The sequence below is a fragment of the Myxocyprinus asiaticus genome, chromosome 5 (genome assembly GCF_019703515.2).
Source record: "Myxocyprinus asiaticus isolate MX2 ecotype Aquarium Trade chromosome 5, UBuf_Myxa_2, whole genome shotgun sequence".
Lineage (NCBI taxonomy): Eukaryota > Metazoa > Chordata > Actinopteri > Cypriniformes > Catostomidae > Myxocyprinus > Myxocyprinus asiaticus.
The window spans coordinates 16760737-16782936 of record NC_059348.1 but is presented as its reverse complement, the minus strand read 5'-3'; the positions used below and the strand labels follow the sequence as shown (position 1 = coordinate 16782936).

The 22200-nt window shown below is 37.4% G+C and overlaps 1 protein-coding gene across 1 annotated transcript; it reads right to left on the bottom strand.

Moving 5' to 3' along the window:
• Positions 1-562: 562 nt before the first annotated feature.
• LOC127440410 (BMP/retinoic acid-inducible neural-specific protein 3-like) lies at positions 563-21447 on the bottom strand. Its single transcript, XM_051696955.1, has 8 exons — positions 21027-21447; positions 20670-20943; positions 16002-16192; positions 12389-12582; positions 4957-5062; positions 4400-4636; positions 3241-3463; positions 563-2440 (listed from the first exon to the last, which is right to left on the bottom strand). The coding sequence occupies exons 2-8, from the start codon at positions 20900-20902 to the stop codon at positions 1324-1326; spliced, it is 2301 nt and encodes a 766-aa protein (XP_051552915.1). The 5' UTR covers positions 20903-20943; positions 21027-21447; the 3' UTR covers positions 563-1323.
• Positions 21448-22200: the final 753 nt, after the last annotated feature.

The following is a 22200-nucleotide window of genomic DNA, read 5'->3' as shown; positions in this document are numbered from 1 at the left end:
CTCAATCAGAGTTCTGACCTCAACCTGATTGAGATGCTTCTGCACAGCCCCATGATAGTGATTCACACCAGACATCCCAAGAATATTGCTGAACTGAAACAGTTATGTAAAGAGAAATAGTACAATATTTCTCCTGATCATTGTGCAGGTCTAATCCGCAATTATAGAAAATGTTTGGTGAAGGTTATTGCTACCAAAGGAGGGTCAATTAGTTATTACATCCAAGATGTTCTCCTGCAACTTTATATATTTCATCAAAGATCTGAATTAATTTTCATATCTTATACACACCTGAATGTCATTACTAGTTAGTTTGTTACACATGATATCTTTATAGAATAAAATCATCCAGGTTCCAACAGGAATGACACGTTTGAAGATATAGAAGCACCTCTGTCAGTACAAATGGTAATGTTCAATGATATGCTTCATGATGTACTTCAGTATTCCCTTTGAAAAATTATGTATTCAGGATTTAAAATCGAGTTTTCTGCCATCATACTTTTTTGATCAGGGTGAATTCTTTTTTGTCACTGTGTATTTGAAAACTGCATGATTATAAGGTAATATGTAAAGTAGGGTAAGAGTGAATCCCAGAAAAAACATGTCCAGGTCACATATCAACTCACATTTTGCACAAAGAAAATAAAGCATGTTTTTGGACCACTGAGTTTGTTTTGGATTGTGCCATTATTTTCCTGACAATTAAGCACTTTCAACATTTGTGCATTCCAGTGATCTACTCAGGTGTTACTAACAGAAAATAACACTTGAGGGTATTTATTTGTTATTGTATTTCCAATTATTCTTAAGGGTGATTCTCAGTAGCTTCCATGTAATACAATGATTTAGTATAAAAATAGTATAATCAGCATTAATTAAAGACAGAACAACAAAATATAATTTCCTATTTCTTTCTTTTAATATGAAGTAAAATACAACCAGGACACGTTCTTGACATGTTCTCTGATGTTCACCTGTAAAAATGAGACAGGGAGGATAGAGTTTTAAATTTTGAATAGATGCTCAACATGTTCCATTGCAGAGATGGGAGACAGCCAGCTCCAATCAGCAAGCTTAATTTTTAACTTGGTGTATTTAACTCAGACATGGCAGAATTGATAAAACTGTGCAAAAAGTTTTCATCTGAACTACCATTTTAACTAAAGACATCAAATATATGTATATGAACAGTAATGATTTTATATCAAACACCAACCACAATGACCCCCCTCATTTAAAAAAAAAAAAAAATTCTAATGAAATTAGTTTTCCAGTCAGTAAAGCAAAACATCAAATGGCAAAAATAAATTGGTTTGCTTTTTAACTACAAAGTTTTGCAGCTTCATACTCTTTGTAGATGGGTTGTTTGGCACTAAAAGTCTGCAATGTGGTAAGTATTCTCTGTACCTCAGGGCTGGAGAGTTTGAGCCTGTGGCGAAGTAGGCAGGAGAACAAATCTAATGGCTGTGGTCCAGGAGGAGATAGTCTATTGACCCGATATCGAATCTCCATTAGTTGCAGCAGGGCTGAGTCCTGAGATCCCTGAGTGTACGGATAGTCCAACTGAAGGATCAGGTCCTGGATAGCCTCAGGGTCAAAGTGCATGCTGTAACCAAACAATTGCATATTGTTGATCTTCATGTATCCAAAGTTCAGAGAGGCATCCGTTACTTCTAAAGGCTCAAAGTAGATGGTATCGTTCCCATGAGAAGTGTCGGTCCGAATCCGGTTCCTCAAGTAGAAGTGGACTGTCTCAAAAAAGCTCTTCCATCGGTTGCCTAAAGTCAAGGTCCAGTTGTAGCAGTCCAGAGGAATTTCAAGCTTGGTCTTCTCCCAGTCTGGGTAGCCATTTTGATTGATGGGCATGGTCCAACTCTCTGAATGACTACCACCGAATGGATTGACATAGACAGACAGTGCAGGTTCTAAGGTGGAGTTCTTGGTCATACAGATCTGCAACGAGATGCCCAGGAGCATATGCACATGATTGGATTTAAATTTGTTACTCTTTAGTGTTAACAACATCCTCTTCCTCCAGGAGGGGTCAAACCAAGCATTGAGGCGCACATCGTTGCTGACAAAAATGGCGTTTGTAGTGATGCGGCTATCTCGGTGCTGCAGTAGAAAGCGTAGCTCCAGGTCTTGTAAGTCTGTCTCAAACCCCAGGTAGTGGTCTGTGGGGTTAGGTACAGCGTTCTTACAAACTCCATGACTGAGCACATAACCAGGGTTGCAGCTGGAGCAGCGGGTGCGGTTTTCAATAGAGCAGGAAGCGCAACGGGGGCCATCACCCACCTCACAAGGGATAATACCCTGGCAAGAGGGGCTCTCATATGGACAGACACAGCTCCGTAATTCCTCTGCATAAAATCCCAGTTGGTTATTCTCACTGCAGTACAGGATGGAGAGGGTGAATTGTAGCCAATAAATCAAGGGCCTGGAAAACCAAAAGTAAGTTAACAAACAATGTGAGGAATGGACTGATTTTATGCATTATTATGTATGCAAATAAATGCAAAGATCATAAGGCAATCATTAGCAACAAATGGCAAATGATATACTGACTGCCAACAAACAGCTTTGTTTGGTGACGGTGCTAATTGGTTTCTAACCTTGGTTGCTAATATCTGCCTTTGAAAGCAACGGTAGGACAAAAGTAATCCATTAGAGCAGCAATAGCCTCAAAGCCCAGTGTGGGTGGTTAAACAATAGATTAGTCATTAGTCTTCTATGCTCATTTGCAGGTCGGTCTGGGAAAAACAATTGTGCTTTCAAATGAAAAAAATGAGCAGGGTATTGGTCATATTAGGGGATTTTAAGATCCAAAAGGAGTTATTCATTCAAAGCTTAGTGCACTTTATGGAGATCATAATTATACTGTATTTAATTTATGTATCAACTATCAAAAGTAACCATCTGTCCCAGATGTTTCTCCTAAAACCTCAGAGGAGACACATGTAAGATTACTTGGGTCTTTTTTCTTCATGAGAACATTCTGAGAAGCTGGAGACTTAGGCAAACATCTATGGGATGGAATCGAAAATATAATCAATCTCAGCTATCTCAAACCCAACTTCTACTGAGTTAGAGGATGCCCAAACATTCATAATTCCTTGTAGACATTGTTAAAACTGTGCAGCTTTTCATGTAGCTTCATTAGCATAACTTGCATAATTACTGTATACAACACAAAATTTGGGATCCAAAGGTTTAATGTATGTCTATAAATATTTTTACCTCTCCCTTAGAGAGACTATTTTGGGCTGCGAGCGGCATCTCTTGCTGAGGCTGAAGAGCTTGTTAGCAGTTCGACGGGTCTTGGCGAGCAGGAGGCTAACACGGGTCTCTAGCTGCCTGTAGCGTTGCTGTAGAGCACTATCTGCACTCCACAACTGCCGACTGATTGATGAGTTTAGAGCGCTCTGTGTTGGTAATTTACCCAAGAAGCTCTGGAACTCATCTGATGAAATAAGAGATCTGACTTAATACAACTTGTTTTTTAACATTTCCCAAATTTAGATGTCATTCACAATAAATTAGCCACACTAGATTCTAATTAGCCTACTACTCTTAGCAAACTAGGAGGAACCCAAAATGAGGTGTTTAGACCAATGTAATGCACCCGATCAGAGATTATTAAAAGTAGTAAAATACACCAATCAAATAATATACCAATAATAACTACATGTGTTGTACATAAATTGTCCATTACATCTTCAATGACAAAGACAGAGAATTATGAATCAGTAGCTCAGTTCCAAAACCTAGTGAGCTGCCTATCTAGATAACAATTTAAGGCATATATGTGCTTTTGACGCGAAGGCTTTTCCGAAAGGTAGGCAGCATAATTATGCTGCGTTCCAAGATCTAACAATAATTGAGCTGCCAACATTTACATTGCTTGTTACCTGTAAGGCAATCCAAGAATGCATTCCCACAAGCTCAGAAGTTGAAAGAAATATCATTCATAATTATAATTATTTCATTCAAAAACTTATTTCATATTTTTCATTCAATAAAAAAAACTTTACTGTTATAAAATCTGATGATCTAATTAAAAATTGACTATTTTACCAAGGCGTGCAGAGTTGCTGTCTATGTAGTTCAGTCACTTATGAGGTTCCATTTCAGGTTTGATGCTACCTTATAAGGCAGTAGCCTATGTAGGCAGCAGACAGCAAGTAGCTCACTAGGTTTTGGGACAGAGCTAGATTTGAGTCACTTGGGGGTTGCACATTGCTTAGAACATTGCTGGAAAGACCAGCTTAAACCAGCATAAATTCCTGTGCTGGTGCAGTATGTTTTGTGCTGGTTACTAAGTGCTGGTTTGGTGGTGGTCTAGCTGGTGGACCAAGAGTGTCATGGATGGGAGAGAAACTTTTCATTGATTTGGCACCTGAGTCTTGAAATTCCTGGTTGTCCTGCTGCCAGGCCTCCCTCATACGCTCCAGGTAGCTTTCCTGGGAGAGGATATCAGCCTCAGGGCAGTTACACTGGGGAAACTCCTTACTGCATTGGCACCAGCAGTCATTGTCTTTGCACACAAATTGGCCTTCAGCATTGCAGCCTATATAGCCTAAGGCAGCCTGAACAAAACTGCTCCTTAAATAACTAGGCAGAATGGCCTGAAGTCCTAGAAGAAGAAATATAGGAAGGAAATATGTGAAACAGACCATACATTCCTCAGTTTATCCTTGGTTGAGAGTCATTAGGGCCTCATTCTTGTCAGTTGCTAAATCCTTTAATCTAATTAGCAAGTACAGTCAACTATCAACATTCAAGTTTTGTGTATAATTAGCCAGCTAATTAGACAATAATGGCATCAATGCTTTGATCATGTAGCTACCATGGCTCCTCAGACAACCACAACCTCTGGAAAACGCTCTAGAATTAGCATCATGATGAGGGGAACTGTGGTACCGTGAAGTCGCCTGGGATTGTGTATTTCTCTACCTTGCAACTGAACTTTGTTCTCCTGGCTGTGAACCAGAACGGAACTGACAGAGTCGAGGTTGTCATAGTTACTGCAGCCCAGAGGGCCGGTCCTAGTCTCAGTTACCTGGGGAGAGAAAAAAAATAAAATGATTGGCTATTTAACTAGTAAATTACTAACACATGACAGGATTTTAAATGAAACCATCTTAAAAGGCAAAGAGCCACTAGCATCACCAAATGGAACTGCAAATATAATGGCTATTGCCAAACAGGTTTCCTGAACATTGGTCAGGTAGTCCCTCCACAAACACTATTGGTTGAGCCAGTGTTGCTGTGTTAGGTTGGTTGGGATGCTCAAACAATCAGAGGAATGTTTTAATAGTGCCACAGAGCCAAAGTGTTACTCAGGGGAGTCCACCTACAAATGGCTTATACAGTCATCTCTGCTTATTAAGCAGGGACAGGAGAAAGTATTTTTACATCTGAAAAATTACACACTTTACCTTAAACAATACACACCATGGTTCACAGACCTTTTGACCAATGAATTTCAATGTCTTTACTGTATAATTTATGTTGTTCATGACATGGCTTTTAAAGATTGTATTAATTTCCATTAATTCCATTATTACGTTTTTCCCAGGCTTGTAAATCATAAAATAAATAAATAATAATAATTTTTAAAAAAATCGTGATTGCCAGATTTTCCATGAACGTGGAGCCCCTTCTTTCATGTGCTTGATTCTTTTTCACTATTTTGAAACACTCTCCAAATATTAAATATGAAAAGTTGCTGTAATAAGAAAAATATAAAACTTTTACAAAAAAAAAAAAAAAATGTTCCCTTGTAAAAGCAGCTGTATGCTGTTTGTCTAATGATGCAAGAGTTTGTTTCATCTGGTCCTAATTTATCACAAAACTAATTAAGTTAACATCACTGTATTTAATTAACATTTTTTATTATTATTGTCTTTGCAATGTTTTTTTTTCTTTTTTATTTCTGCAGTTCAGGGAAAATTGTTCCCTGAACTCTTTTACCAACTTTAGTATATAGCATTATGAATTTTGTACACAAGGGCGTTACAAATCCAGCAAAGTAATGTAAAAGCTGAGATAATTCATCATCTAGGAATAAAGAAATTTATAAAAAAGTACTCAAACTCATCAATGGCAGGAATTCAGCAGAGTGTGATAGAGAGAGAGGGATAGGAGAGATAAAATTGCAACTTCATTACACCCACAGCAGGCTCTTGTGCTTCAGCTAATGTTGTTGAAGGGAGATTCATTAAATCCCCAAAAATCTCTGTGAGGTCTGAGCCAACTCAATGTCACTGGAAAGACCAAAACAAAAAACAATAAGCCTTTTGTTTTATTCTGCATATAACTGTATGTCAAATAAATAAATAGGATAGATAATTATATTCTGTACATGGTAAATTATAAAGGTTTGATTTGAATACCTAAAATGCTTTGTATTCCAACTACGGAAGGCAGATTCTTTAAGAAATTAATTCACTCTCAGTAACTCTTCATTTTCCAATCCTTCTCTATGGCATAAAAGCACAGATATTGATCTCTCTTGGAGAGGACTGAGACAGCATTTATCCAGACATTGGGTAAACAATGTTTAAACCTGCTAAAATCTTTCTTTGCAGACTTAGGAACACATTGGTAGTAAAAATGGATTTCAGTCGTCTACATTATGACATCTCATGGTCACATTTACCCTTTTCATGAGTAGGGTCTAGATTCCCTGCAGTGCCCCCTGGAGTGAGTTGTTTTTGCACATGACACTGCACAACTGGTAGAGGTGGGCAGATTGTAGAGCAATATTTTTTATTTTATATTATTTTTTTATTTATTGTCATAAAAAATAAAATAAAATACTTTAAATAATATAGTAAACATGTGAACAAATGGGTTATGTCTGCTGTATTGTATATGTTTTATTTCGTTTTTACAGATGTAAAAAACAAATGAACAAATAATATCAGCAGTCCGGTTTGCCTATATGCACTGTTTGACTTCTCAGACATTGTGTGTGTGTGTGTGTGTGTGTGTGTGTGTGTGTGTGTGTGTGTGTGTGTGTGACAAGAGCTTATGTAAACAGACTTGGCTGCGTGCATCGGATAATCATGCTCCATCAGCATGTTTTCACTGTGAGTATACGAGTTTTAAACTGTTACCATGGTGCTTTTGTGAAAGTCTGGGTGTCTGTTTCAGAAAAAAAACTTACTATATGGGAAGATCGCCTTTAGATATGATGACTGTGCATATACAAGCTGTGAACTGTTATCGTGGTACTTTGGTGACAACTAGGCTGTTTGTTACATAAACTAAACATATTATGTGCTCGAAAAGACTCTTTGAGTAGCTGTTTGTTTGATGAATGACAACAACTACTAATGTAAACTAATGGCAGCACGCATCGGAGGAAGATTGCGTTTGATATATTGACTGTGCGTATTAGAGCTGTAAACTTTGTATCATGGTACTTTGGTGATCGGTTGGATGTATATATATAAAATAAACATATTCTGTGGTTTAAAAGAATGTATGAGTTACTGTTTGAGTGAATATAATTATTATATATAAATATTCAGCGCAGCCTGTGTCGGCGTGAAAGCCAATTTAAATCTGGCAGCTTGTAACGTAACTGGCTATTGCAGAAACTGCAGATATTTGTGATGCTACTCTGAGGGGCACAATTATTATATATGAAAGGGTTCATTTAGGTGCGCCATGAACAGAGAGTTCATGAGAAGGTCAATGTTCTTGTGGTCTTCCATCTTGCTCTTTAGCAAAGAGTAAAACCCAACCCGATCTCATGAGAAGCTGGCTTATTACACAGCTCTCCGGAATACAGATTGGTCAATGGCGTCATCTAGTGGTCTGATATTTTTCAGTAACAACCACACATTCACTTATCAGACCACTCATCTGGGTATTGCAAGCCATCTCTCTGGCTTCTCAGATCACTGTGCGATCTTTACAAGTAAGCTAATAAAATAATTTGATCTCAAATCAACATTTCATGTGCAGTAATTAATACATTTATTTGGCAAGTAGTCTTGTAATAAGATGTATAAGCAGTCAGACAGTCATTAATTACAAAATAAACACCAACAGAACTCTCTAAACCCCAACAGGGCGATCAGGACCCCGATGCGAAGTAGAAGTAGTTCACATTATTCCTTAAATATTAAGCTGGGATACAAGAAGGAACTTTAACATTCAAAAACTATTACACATTAGCTTTAAATTGACTTGGGTAAAAGAAAGGAAGGGCAGTGACAGTGTAATTAATTCCTCCAAAGACTATAATGGGGAGGTGATCACTCATGGTAAATTGATTGAATGAATGGATAAATCGTAACACTTAATATGGTGGGCTTTAGGAGTGGAAGTCACATCTACAAGTTAAAACAGCCAATCGCCTTTTTGTAAGAGACATTGCTTTTTTGTTTACATTTTTTTTTTTTTTTTTTGGCTGATTTGAAATATATTATTGAAACAATGTTCATTACAGTCTTTCCCCATTCAAGTAGACTGGACTTGTACTTGCATGCCATTCCCTACATAGAAAATAGACGTCCAGGGGTGTTACCAAGTGAACTGACTTGTTTTGAAGGAACTTGAATGCCTCTTTCCAGCTACTCTCTGGATTTACTACTTTGATTAATACAAAGGCCGAGTGAGGCTTTTGTCTAGGTGAAAAAATAAATAAATAAATAAATAATTCTAACAGCAAGATATTTCTGATTTGCACCTGCTGAGATAATCAATAATCAGAATTAAGGGTATATAACATTAAATATCTAATATACCACACAGACAAATGATCACTCTTCTTCTAGAGACATTTAACACAGTGGATGAGTGTAGAGACAGCTAATCGTTCAAACAAGCAATGAGGTCAGTTATTGATGCCATCTGTGACTCTGCTGAAGACCCAGCTAAACAAATGAGACCCATAAATTCAGAACCAGTGCATCATAATCAAACCACTAATTTATGCCCTCAAACACCCATCTAATACTCCTCTCACCCTCTCATCCATAAGTGTAACACTTAAGAATCCATTTAACACCTTTCGTAGCCCTCTCATGTATCTTTCATTCATATGTTTGCTTGCCTTAGAGCTCGCTTCATGCTAGATGCAACTAATGAGTTGAATTAGTCATTGCAGAAAGGAATCTAAATGAAAGAGCCAGGTTGATCCATCATTGTGATGTATGCTGTGGCTAACACCGACAGGCGCTTTGTCCTCATTAATAGCAATTTAGCCCAGGATCCTCTTTGCAACTAGGCACGGACCCCAAAACAGTTTGTCTGACTGAGTTTGCAAATGACTGAATGTGGCGGCATTGACTACGAGTTCTAAATGGCTTTTGGATGTAAAAGTGCTGCCTGGGATTAAGACCCTGCTTCACTGATGACTGCTCTGAGATAATTTTTCCATAGAAAACCTTGGGTCATTCACATAAGAAGCACTTCAATGCTTTAAGCATGGATTTATATTTAAAGGCTGTACTTGGCAGAAACACTCTAAACAAAGCCTGAGCATATGAGATCAGTGCAGTGTGTATCAAAAAAGCTGCAGGCGCAATGTTGCAGTACTCTGCTGATAACTGCATATTGAATAATGAGCTCACCTCCAAGACTTAATTAATTGTATTCACATAAATTCAGGTTGGATCTCAAACAAAATTTCCTATGTCACTACCACAGGGTTAGGGGCAGCAGGCACCCACATTACATGGCCAAAAGTATGTGTATAGCCATACAGCACACCCATATTAGCTTGTTGAACATTTAATTAAAAAGCATTGACATTAATATTTCCCTTTGCTGTTATAATAGCTTCCACTCTTCTGAAAAATGCTTTCCACTAGAAATTGGAACAAAGCTGTTGGGATTTGCTCCCATTAAGACACAAAAACATCAGTTAGGTCAGGGAATTGTTATGCTGGAACAGAAAATGGTCCCCTGACATAAATCTCATTCAAATCCTGACATAATGTAAAAAAAATAAAAAATAAAAATAAATAAATAAATAAAAAAACATTATATCAGAGTGTCAAGCAAAATTGGAACTGAACTTGACAACCAATGATGCACTTCTGATGCATGCAATTGAGCAGTTTGAGATATTTACAAAATAACTAATTTTGAACATTCCAGTTTTGAACAGTTTTGGGTGAACTACTGCTTTGGCTGCTTACACACTAGGGAATGCTCCGCAGGAGTGTTAGATGCATGAGAACGCGAAAGTTCAGTTTGGAAGGCGTGTACCACACAGGGAGGAGGTGGTTCAGTTTGAAAACAAGCAGCAATCCAGTGGCCATCCCAGATAGAGGTGGCAATCTATAATATATCTTTTCAACAATGCACCAGTAAACATTGAAACACTTCTCCAGGCTCTCTCTGTACAGTTACTAACTTTTTAGCCTGCCAGAGAAAAATAATAAAGGGCAGGTAATGAATACGGCATCTATGAGTTTGTCCGCCATGTTTATTTGATTTCACAGCACAACTAGTCCTGCTTTTCTGAGATTCTCATTGGCCAACTCATGCCTATGTCAACAAAAGTTTAAATGCTTTCAACTTTTGGTCGCATGATGGAGTGTCACTATCGCAAACCCTTATGTTTTCCCTTTCTGTCCTTCCAATGCACCATCCCCATTGAAATCAACGCATTCGCAGCATTCTCTGACGCAGGGTAAACTCCAGTGTGTAGGCGCCCTTTAAAGGTGAAGTGTGTAATTTTGTCCATGTTAAAATACAGTACCTGATCCTATTCCAGGTTAAAATGCAGAGTCAACTACAGGTAAACCATTCGTAGGTTTATTTCCCCAAAGAGTGTAACACTGCAGCCCTGTGGTGCTATCGAAACGCTGCTCTGTTTGTTTGAGCATTCCAAACAACCCAACACAGCAATAATGGCCCAACCAATGGGCATGAGTTTTTGGCAGGACAACCTCTTTGTCTGACCAATAGCAGATGGGGGGAGTAGTGTTCATTTAAAAACAGTCATCATGGGCTGCATCCGAAACCAAAGGTAGCTGACTTGATGCCTCACTGCCCTATCAGTCAGTGACTCAACAGACTGCGTTTGCATACAAAGTTACCTCGAGAAACTGTTTTTTTTTTTTTTTTTCTTTGTTTTTTTTTTGGACAGGCTATTCAGGCAGCATATTGTCACATCATCGCTAGGATACCAGCTACTGATTTTTGCTACCTGGTGTCCACTAAAGGTAACGTGACTGCTAATCTAGAACAAAATCAAGAGAACTTTGGCAATGACCAAGTGTATATTTATAACTACAATACTAATTTCTCACTAGAAATGGAATTAAAAGTTGGAAAAAGTGAATTAACTTACATTTATACTCAAATTGGCTATCAACGGCCTATCGGACACCTTTTTTCCCCCTTCAGCTCAACTGTTGTGGAACAGGACAAAGGATTGTAGGATTTCATAGGCAGCGAAGGATACATCTACGCTGCCTTAAAAAATCAGATGAAGGTATCTCAGTAGACAAGATGTGACATGAACATTGGATTCGGACATGCCTTGATGCCTTCCTACCTCCATATACAGCCTCCGAAGGCAGCATTTTCCTGGTTTTGGATGCAGCCATGGTTGCAATTCCGTTTGCTGATGGTAGTGGCTCAGAAATCATATACTGTTTTGGGGTCAATTGTATGTTTGCATCTTATATGATTGTATTAATATGTAATCAGTCCTATCTGGTGAACTCTTTATGTGATTCTAGGTGGTGATATGGACATTTGAAAGGCACTAGTTGCTTAACATATTGGATCACTTCACATGCACTAAGATGTCCTGTCTAATTAATGAGCTTGTTAAGTTATTAAAGAGATAATCATGTTTGTTGAGTGTTCCAATTACCTGTAATTAAAAGTTGATGCCCACACCAGGGAAACCATCAGACTTTAAATAATAATAATAATAATAATTCTGTGCAGATGTATAACAAAATTACATACTGAAGAAGGCCACGAGGCCGAAACGTCTATCTTCTCCTGTACTGTGAGATATGAATAAAATATAAGAAATTGAGAAAAAGGAGTGCGGATCATCTTGCTGTTGAGACTGTCAAATATTTATTATGGATCTATGCACCCTGTACTGGTAGAGTGCAGTGATTACATTTCTTTGATCGTAGTGGCTCAGAAATGACACACTTCACCTTTAAGCATATAATCGGGGGAAGGTTGTGACTCAATTTGATTGACCAAATTAAGACATTCAGTGGCTGCTTTCTATTATATGCAGCTTTTTAGATAAAACCTTATTAAACTCATTAAGATTTAAATTATTTTATGTTTTCGGAAGTTGCACTCCAAATCATTTGGGTCAAAAAACTGCAGGGGGCACATACCCCTCAGTTGAATGGGCATGACGCTTCTGGTGGGGTCTTACCTTAATGGCAGTGGAGGCAATCTGGAGGTGATGGAGCTTCCGCAGTGTGCTGTCCCTGTCGATGAAATAGGATGCAGCCAGTTGGTGAAGGGCTTCAAGGGTCAGTGAACCAGCCGTACTGTTGGAGACACCGCCATTCTGCTGACCTCTGCTAAGCTTGCTTTTGTCCACGAAAATGGTCAAGGACTCCTCGCCTGATCAAAAGGCAGACGAAAATGATCATCTCAGCTGGAGAAGCTAATTAACCCTAATCATCTACAGAATGAGCTCGCCGCATCTCAGCTCGTCAGGGGCCCGCAAAGCCATGGCAGTCTTCACCATCTGACACGTCAGCTCTCATTACATGCATGGTGTAGATGAGAGCATCATTCATCTCTGAGTGAGAGAGACCCAATGAAAATCAATTGACTCAGCTGGTGGGTTTGTTTGGAGAGAATAAATGCAAGAGAAAAAATGCTGGAGTCAAAAGGTGTCCTGTGGAGCATAAGCCAGACCTTCAAATGATCTCGACTTTCAGCCTTAGTCATGGTAAAAGAGCAATATTTATGGACTGAAATATTGACTGAAAATACCTTTTGAAGAGGTGTTTACTGTAAACAATCTCTCAGCAGGGAAGGTATGAAAGATTATAGATTACTGAAAGACTTCTCGGTGCAGTATATCAACACATGAAATAGTTTTCAAAGCTGAAACCTCTGAAAAGCAGCTTAACAGACAGGGAAAGTAATGTACCTATCCACCAGCTCAAGCTATAACATGTAAGGTGAGCCATAGGTCTCTAACGGTGGGCTGTACCTTTGGCATAACAAAAAAGGCACCAAAAATCACCATGCACTGTAAACCTAGCGTTGTCATTACTGGAAAAATGAAGTTGTTTTAATTAAAAATTACTTGAAAAGTCAAGTTTGGGATAATATCACTAATATATATGTTCCTTGAACTTATTTTTCTTAAAATCCATAGACTTAAGGTTTTAAGTGTTAAGACCTCAGTTGATTGAATACAAAATTGAGGCTATGGGGAATACCCACAATACCTTGCACTTTAATTATTTAATTATGCTTGTGTAGTCAAAGGGAACATATGGGCACATTTATAAGGTTTTTAAAATTATTCATAGAGGTTTTAGCTATTTTGTGGCTTTATCTATGTTGTTCTGTCGCAAATAGTTGTTTTGTGTGATGTCACGATTAGGGTGATCTGTGTCCCCTTTAGTCAACTTGGACCCTGTTAACATGATCTCAGATCTGCTTGTGCATGTGCAACTGAAGTTCAGGAATATATGCATTTCTGTGGAGAAATACGTTTATTTAATGACTGACCCACAGTCAGTTATCATCTTCTTCTTTTGGCTGCTCCCGTTAGGGGTCGCCACAGGGGACCATCCGTGATCAGCGTAATTGACTTGGCACAGGTTTTACGTTGGATGCCCATCCTGATGCAACCCCCAGTGGCTGGGGGACTCTCACTACGCACAATCAGTTATAATCTTCTTTATTTAAGCTGTGTTTGACCTAAATTTGAGTCCATCCAATAAAATTATTAAGTATAAAAACATGTAAATATAGTGAATCTGAGTTAAGTCTACTTGCATCTTGTTACATTAACTTAAATAGTTAAGTTAATTCTATATGAACACCAAGTAAAGTGAACTTAATTGCACACGTTTTGGAGATGCCATTACTCAATTCAATAGAGGGAATGAGTTTACTCAATCAATTGACTTAAGTCAACTTATTAGGGTTTTCAGTGTGGAATAACCCTGTTTTTATTTATTTATTTATTTTTATATATAGTACCATGATAATAGTTTTTTGTATTATTTGAAGTACCTTTGAAGTAGTCTGTAAACTCCACATGAACCACCAGTCACATCCCATTTTACCTCCGTAATATGATGTATTTCTTCTTGAAACTGGATATTCAACAAGCAAAATCTATAGCTGTACTTGATTTTATCCATTGGGGATTAATTGAATCATTAATAGTGAGCCATGCCAGAATGGAGCCAGAGTTGTAGTCTATTCCCCTTCTGATACACCACCAGCACCCACTTTGAGGAGGCCTTTTGACTCGTAGGTGAATGCCAACATCAAGTTCATGCCATGGGTGATTCTAGGATTTCAATCTTAGAATATTGTCATTTTCTATAATAAACACACTTATAAAGTTATACAGATAACTGAAACTGCTAAAAGAACCATTTAAAGAATAATTTTTACTATTAACAAAAATTATAGAACATGAATAATTACTTCCACAAATATCTGTCATTACAATAAATGTCACATTTAGCTTGGCCATTATTTAGTGGAGTGAAATAACTCCAGATGATGTTTCTCTGTCATTAACACTTGACTCGAGTCTTTTGAATTCGTAGAAAAGAGAAAATCGCTTGGAAAAGAGATTTTAATCTCAAGAGACTAACCTGGTAAAATAAAGGTATAAAATAAAAATAAAATAAGATTAGTTCAGATTTTTTCTCTTGTTCGTTTAGTGACCATTTTTGTAAGTCACACTTTTATGCCAGTTGGTGGCAACAGCAACAAATGAACATCTTTTATGTGTTTTGAGTGAGTCATTAAACCATTGATAAAGCACTTTGTTCACGACCGAAAAAGTCTAATTATACTTAATTAAAAACTGTGTGTTTACTAAGAGTGTTTAACTATCATAAGCATTTCTATCATTTTGTGAACTGCTGTGCATGTCTATCAAACTGTACAAAAAAGACAACAAAGGCCAGGGGCGGACTAGCCATCAGGAGAACCGGGACTTTTCCTGGTGGGCTGGCCGTGAAACGGGGCCAAATTGGTCACGTTAAGCTGAAATGGGCCGCCGCGTTATGCAGAACAGGCCACAAAATGGTGCCGCGATATGCCAAAGGGGGCAGCGATATGCAGAAAAGGACAGTGACCACCCCCCCCCCCCACTTCCCCACAACTTTTGGGCCAGATTTCCCTCAAACCCCACCCCCCCAACAACTTTTGAGCCAGTTTCTATGTAAAATCCCGGGCCGATTTCTCTTCCCATTCCGCCCCTGACATAGACTCACATCATCAACTCTTGGTGAAAAATGACTTCTAAGTAGCTTCAATACAAACCAGAAGTTAGATGACAAAATGCGGAAGAGTGTGGGAAAAGCAAGCAAAAAAAACACTTCAAATTAGTGCAGTGTTGTGGCTGCCGCTCTTTAAAAGATTTGCAGCCGATTGCATAGTCACTGATTTTTAGAGGGGCTAAGATGAAACTTAGGGGAGCTGAAGCCAAGCATTTTTGTTTTCTTTGTAAAATCATACACAGAGGAATTGTGCACAATAACATCAGGAACATGTATTAAGGAAAGTAAATGTGATTTCATGCTTTGTGCAAACAATCTGTTGTATATTATTGTATTTGACAATAAATGGTGCTGACCCATTGAGATAATCCATGAAGTCAAACAATGATTGACACACCAATTAGACAACACTAACCTCTGTGTTCAATAATGTATAATGTTGTGTCAACGCTTACTATATAAGGATGTCCTTGCTAACTCAGGAACAGGACAAGAATGAAAATCTATTTTGCAGGCATAATAACTGTCTCACACATAATAATGTTCCCTTACCTCCCAGAGTGGCAGAGAGCAGGAAATGAGTCCCGTATTTCTTAATGATGTTGTCAGTTAGTTTCTGCAGGCTTGGCCTTCTCCCCAGAAGCCTGATGTTATGGATGAAGTCAGGGTCAAGGGGCACGGCCACCCCATTGCCTTCTTGCCTCTCCGCAGCAAGGCTGTTGACCTTCCATCGGCCAAACTCCCTGTGAGTACATAATAATTTAAACAAGATATTGTATGAGCCTGTTGTAAAGCACAAATAATCAGAACGTCCCCACCTGGCCCTCACAATACTCATTACTGTCACATTCATATCAGCCTCTCATGCATCGGCTTAATCTGGCTCCTCTCCAGGTCTCTCCCTCTCGATGTTTACTTCCATTCCAAAAATTCCTTTTGGACTTGAACAGTGTTGCCAGGAAGGTAGGTGGTATTTCATCATGTAGAGGCTTGAAGAGCCCCCATGGGGAGCCAGGTGCACAATCTGAGCACATTTCCACAAAGCATTGAGCATGTAATCCGTAATCCCCCTTTAAACTCTGTTTGGTGCCTGTGCATTTCGAACAATGATTTACTAACTGTACATCAGTACCTTGAACAACCTCTATGCTGTTCAAGGTAGAGCTCTGTTTGAACAAATAATTCACCCAAGAATGTAAAATTCTGTCATTATTTATTCACTATCATATCGTTCCAAACCCAAATTAAAAGAATGTTCTAAGTTCAACAAGTTAATCTCAATCGACAGTATTTGTGGCATAATGTTGATTACCACAAAAATGTATTTCGACTCGTTCCTCCATTTCTTTAAAAAAAGCAAAAATTGAGGTTCCAGTGAGGCACTTATAATGGAAGTGAATGGGGGCCAAATTTTTATTTTATTTTTAATACTCACTGTTGCAAAAGTATAGCCACAAGACATAAACTATATGCATGTAAACATGACTTTAGTGTGATCAAATAACTTACTAACCTTTTATGTGTAAAGTTAAAGCCATTTTACAACTTCGTTTGCATGACAATGTAATGTCAACAAACCCTAAAACGACTGTAAAAATTACAATGTAAAAATGTTTACAGCTCAAATAATACACAAGTTTTAATAGAAGACTTAATGCAAGTGCTTTTATAAAATTATAAGCTTCACATTTCTATGTTTAAACTCTCCAAAAATTGGCCACATTAACTTTCATTGTCCCCATTCACTTCCACTGTAAGTACTTCACTGTAAACTCGATTTTTGCTTTTTTTGTAAAGAAAAGGAGGAACGAGACAAAATCAATTTTTGTGGTCATCAACATTATGCTACAAATGCTGTCAACTGAGCTTAACTTATACTGAACTTGGAACATTCCTTTTATTTATTTATTTTTCCATGAAAACTAAATGAGAATCTTGAAGAATTTCTGTACAGTTCTCTTTCATAAAACAACAGTTAATGGTGAAAATGGGCTGTCGAGCACCAAAAGGGATAAAAAAGCACTATAAAAGCATGATACAATTTAAATGGGTGCAGCTCTCAAGTCAAAAATAGCGCCTATGACACAGGTTGGATACCAATAATATAAAACATCATTGGTTCTTGAGTATCTTTGACTAAACATCATCAAATGATTTGAGAGCTGCATAATGATTTGCATGAATGATTTGATAGTGAATAATTACTACAGTTTTGGTCTGTTCATCACACGAATCTTTCGTACAGCTTAAGAATGCTTAGAATACAGTGCATGAGTCATATTGACTACTTTTATGGTAGTTGCATAGAGGTTTACAATGACATATGGGTGAATAAATAATGGCATTTTTTTTCTTGGTGAACTATTTCTTTAACTGCTCTAATCAAACGCTGAGGTTGCACACGGTGTTTATATTTGTTACAGTGTGCATGACATTTCCTCTCTTAATATCTATCTGATTATGCCCTCACACAAGATAACAATCTCTCCAAACCTTTTATGTTCTACTACTAAAGAAAGGAAACTAAAATGCATACGCCCACTAAACTATGAAATAGGTATTGTGGGTTGACAACTGAATCTACTTTCACATTTAATACATTTACACCCAACATTACAGAGTGAGAGAGCTCAGTTTCAAAGTTTCAGTCATCTGATATTCTGTTACAATCAGGTTTGACAGAATTAGCTACTTTCCCTGGAGCTAGAGCTCAATGGTAGATCTTCAAACAAAGCATCCCACTTGTGTGGAATAAATGAGCTTCAGCAAAATTTGGGTGAGAAACTTTTCACATATAAATAGTTATACAGTTGGGTCCAAAAGTGACTCAGAACTTAGGAGTTTTTGTTTATTTATTTGTTTATTTATTGATATTTTCTTTTATATATATTTAAATAAAAGAAAATAAATATTTAGGATGCTGCACTATTTCTAGGTCACTACTCGAATAAGCATCTCTGCTACATTGACCAAGTTTATTTAATATAATTTAATACCATTCTGTTAAATAACACCAAATTAGATTTTTAGGAGATGCTTTTGCCTTATGTGGTAATACTTCAACAAGCAATTAACAAAGTGCATGGCAAGCAAAATAGTATGCCTCTTCTCAGGGTCCTACGCACCACTGTTGGATCAATATTTATTATTTTCATCCTATTTCCCCTCATTCCTCATCCATTACAAGACTATTAGTCTCCACACTGGAGAAAACAGCCTTGGTAGAAGAAATCTCTCTTTGGAGATAAGCAATCAAAGCACAACTCTCGATACTAGTGACAGAGACTCATGGGAGCCAATCCAATCACTCACATGAAGAGTCCAATCTAGAGAACAATCATGAAAGGAATAAAGGATGTCATTATCACCAATCAACCCAATGAGGGATGGTGTAAGTATCAGATGAAGAGCCTGATGAGCATCAGCATTAAGCACCTAAGCCACTGATCACCACAGACAGACCAGAAAGAGTATGCCACTCCTTTGCTGGAGAGCTCTCTGAGAGCCTGGGTGCAGACCTGAGGGCATCATATAATCAAAAGCCACAAGCTATTTTGTAATCAGATGGTGAAACCAGAGACAGAAATGAAGATGAGATCAAGTTGAATCTGAAGCTAATAATAATCAAGTGATCTGCTGGCTACAAGGCTTCATGTAACATGTGGAGGTTCATTTAATTATGCATTGTTAGTTTTGAAAGGGTATTTTTGATTTCTAAGACTATTATGGCTTAGCTGAGTTTGTCTTTTCAGTGTAAAGGTGGCCATAAATACAATTAGCAATGTGCTCTTATTGATGATGTGGTTTAGCACAGAAGAAAATAAAGCCTGGTAACCCTAGTTACCCTTTATTGTATATGGAGAAAAGAAGAGAAATTAAGGGAAATATCCAGTAGATCTGGCTATTTTAAGAAAGAAAAACACTCCTTTGGAAATGTGCAGACATGTACTGTAGATGTTCAGATCAGATTCCACATGCGTCACATCTTGTTGCTGAACTGAATCTGTCTTTTCTCAGCTTATTAAATTCAGTTTGCAGGTGAAGAAAAACAGTTCTGGATTTCTTGCTTTATTTGAAATGCAAAAACTACAATTTTTCTCTTTCTTGTGTTTTGGCAATATATTGTTGTTTTCCCCATAGAAATAAACTGGTAACAATCGTAATGGAGCACAGTGACCACCCACTACTTCTCAGAAGCTCCAAAGCATAATTTATATTTTCTTTTTCAATTTTGAACAAAATACAAATGAACGCAACTAACACACATCATACGTAAATCAGCATGCAAATAAATAGATGAATCGCAGTTCTGTATGCAAAATGATTTTGAATGGCAAACATTTTACAATGCAAGTCAATCGGAGAACTTTCATGTTAAATGTCTTGCACAAGAAAAAGTTTAACTGGAGTTAATTCTGTATTAAGCAGTGTTGGGTGTGATGCATTACTAAGTAATTCATTACTGTAATTAAATTACTTTTTCATTGAAAAACGTAAGGGATTACTCTTAATTTTTCAGAAATGTAATTACAGTTACTTCTGATGTGTGTTAAATACTGTATAGACTATAGAAAATTCTATATATAACAATAGTGAATTTAAAATCTAAATTTAATGTCTAATGTTAAAATATATGTTTTCTAATTTAACGCTGCCCCCTTAAATTCTTTGGCCAGTTCATGAATAATTTATTTGATTTTATATGATATATTTGAATTAAAAGAACAGTTTAATGTCTATCCTTGTATTTTTAATCTGGTTGAGGTTGATAAGGGTTTTAGAAAGTAATTAGTAATAAGTAATGCAATTACTTTAGAGACAGAGTAATTAGTAATCTAATTACACTGTAGAAGATGTAATTTGTAGTAAGTAATTACTTTTTTAGAGTAACTTACCCAACACTGGTATTAAGGAATTTATTAAAAATTTAAATAAAAATGAATGAGATATTTCCAAACATGATCTACACCAATAGCCTACTTGCAATTAGAATGGCAAAAATAATGTCATAGACACTTATAAAACGTTTAATTAAAAACAAAACCGACATACACTTTCAATTATTTCTTTCAGAAATTTATATAAAAAATGTGTGTGTATATATATATATATATATATATATATATATATATATATATATATATATATATATATATATATATATATATTTATTTTTTTTTAAAAGACAATTTACTTGCGCATGGAGTTACTCTGTCATACCTGTATATTTTGTATCTGGTTGTAAACCCGTGTTGGTATCTCTCGGTGAACTCAGTGAATTCCTGGGAGCGGTGGAACGGACCTTTATCGGACAGCAGCCAGTCGAGCGGTTCCGCGGAGCTCACATACACAGCCAGCGAGACGAGCACACAGCACCAGCGGAGACAGATCACCATCCCCTCCCATAAGAGCATCTGGTCAGGCGGTCTGGGACCAACACTCCGAGCCCACATCCTTCAGCCATACATGTTTCATTTCAAATCCCTTCTTTCTCCTGAAACTCAAATAATAGGCTACGTGTGTTCAAACGCTGATTTCAAGTTAACATCATATACATTTCTGAAAGAGGGTCACTACCTGATATGACTTCATAGGTATCCAAGAGATAGAAAATACGAACTGTAAAAGATTCAACTTAAAATAACTAAAGAAAAATCCACTGGGGAAAAAATCAACATAAACGATCCTTTCAGAATAGATGGGACTGGATTCGTCAAAATATCAGGTGTGGTTGAAACCAGGTGCGCAGGCGTTCCCAAATACACGCTCGCGCTCAATGGAAATTGAGTCACGTCTCACAGAGAACAAAGTGGAAAAACCCGCAAAATGTCTTTGCGTACGAGGGAAATTTGCGAGGGTAACGCTGTTCGGAGCATTATAAAGCGAAAAGTATAGATTCCTCTGTTCTAGGGTTTGTACGTTGGATGTCCTCTCTCTTTCTCCAGTGCTGATCAGCTGTAAGATATGATAGAGCTTGAATTCCTGTTTCTTACCCGAACATCTGCCTTTTCACTCTGAGCTATACCCCCTCTCTCTCTCTCTCTCTCTCTCTCTCTCTCTCTCTCTCTCTCTCTCTCTCTCTTGCGCACACACATTAACTTTCTCTCTTTTTCTTCTGCACTTTCACCTCACCTTTTTGTTGGAAAACGTGCCCAGAAAAATTGTAGTGTGGCCATAATTTACACAGCCATTGGATAATGTGTTAAACCAGCTGGTGTGTATGGCTACATAAATATTTCAACTGTGCTGGAGACTATGAACATCTCTACGAGCATTGATTAGGCTACATATGAAACCTTGAAAACTATATTTGGGAAGAGAGGAGAAAGTATAAGAGAGGAGATGTTTTATATTCACAAAGAGACTTCATCAATCAAGCATGGAATGCATGTAAGTAGTGGAATACCGCTAGTCTATTTTAGTGCAACTTTTTACTTTTTCAAACCTGATACATTTTACATGCAGCATTACCCTACTGCCCATTCTATTAAAATTTTTTGTTTAGTTTTTCTTTTCTCAAAAGTAGGGTCCAAAAGTCTGACATGACTAGTGACAATATTTCTATTGTGCATTCTTTTTTTATTTAATACCAAAAGTTTCATTAAAAGATGTACATGAATTTCAGAATTGTTTTAGTATCTGGAATGTCCCCCTTGTGCTTTGACGACAACATGCACTGGACAAGTTTGTGCAAAACCTGATGATCCTTGTTATACCAGCATGATCTGAGAATATTACAAAGAGCATCTTG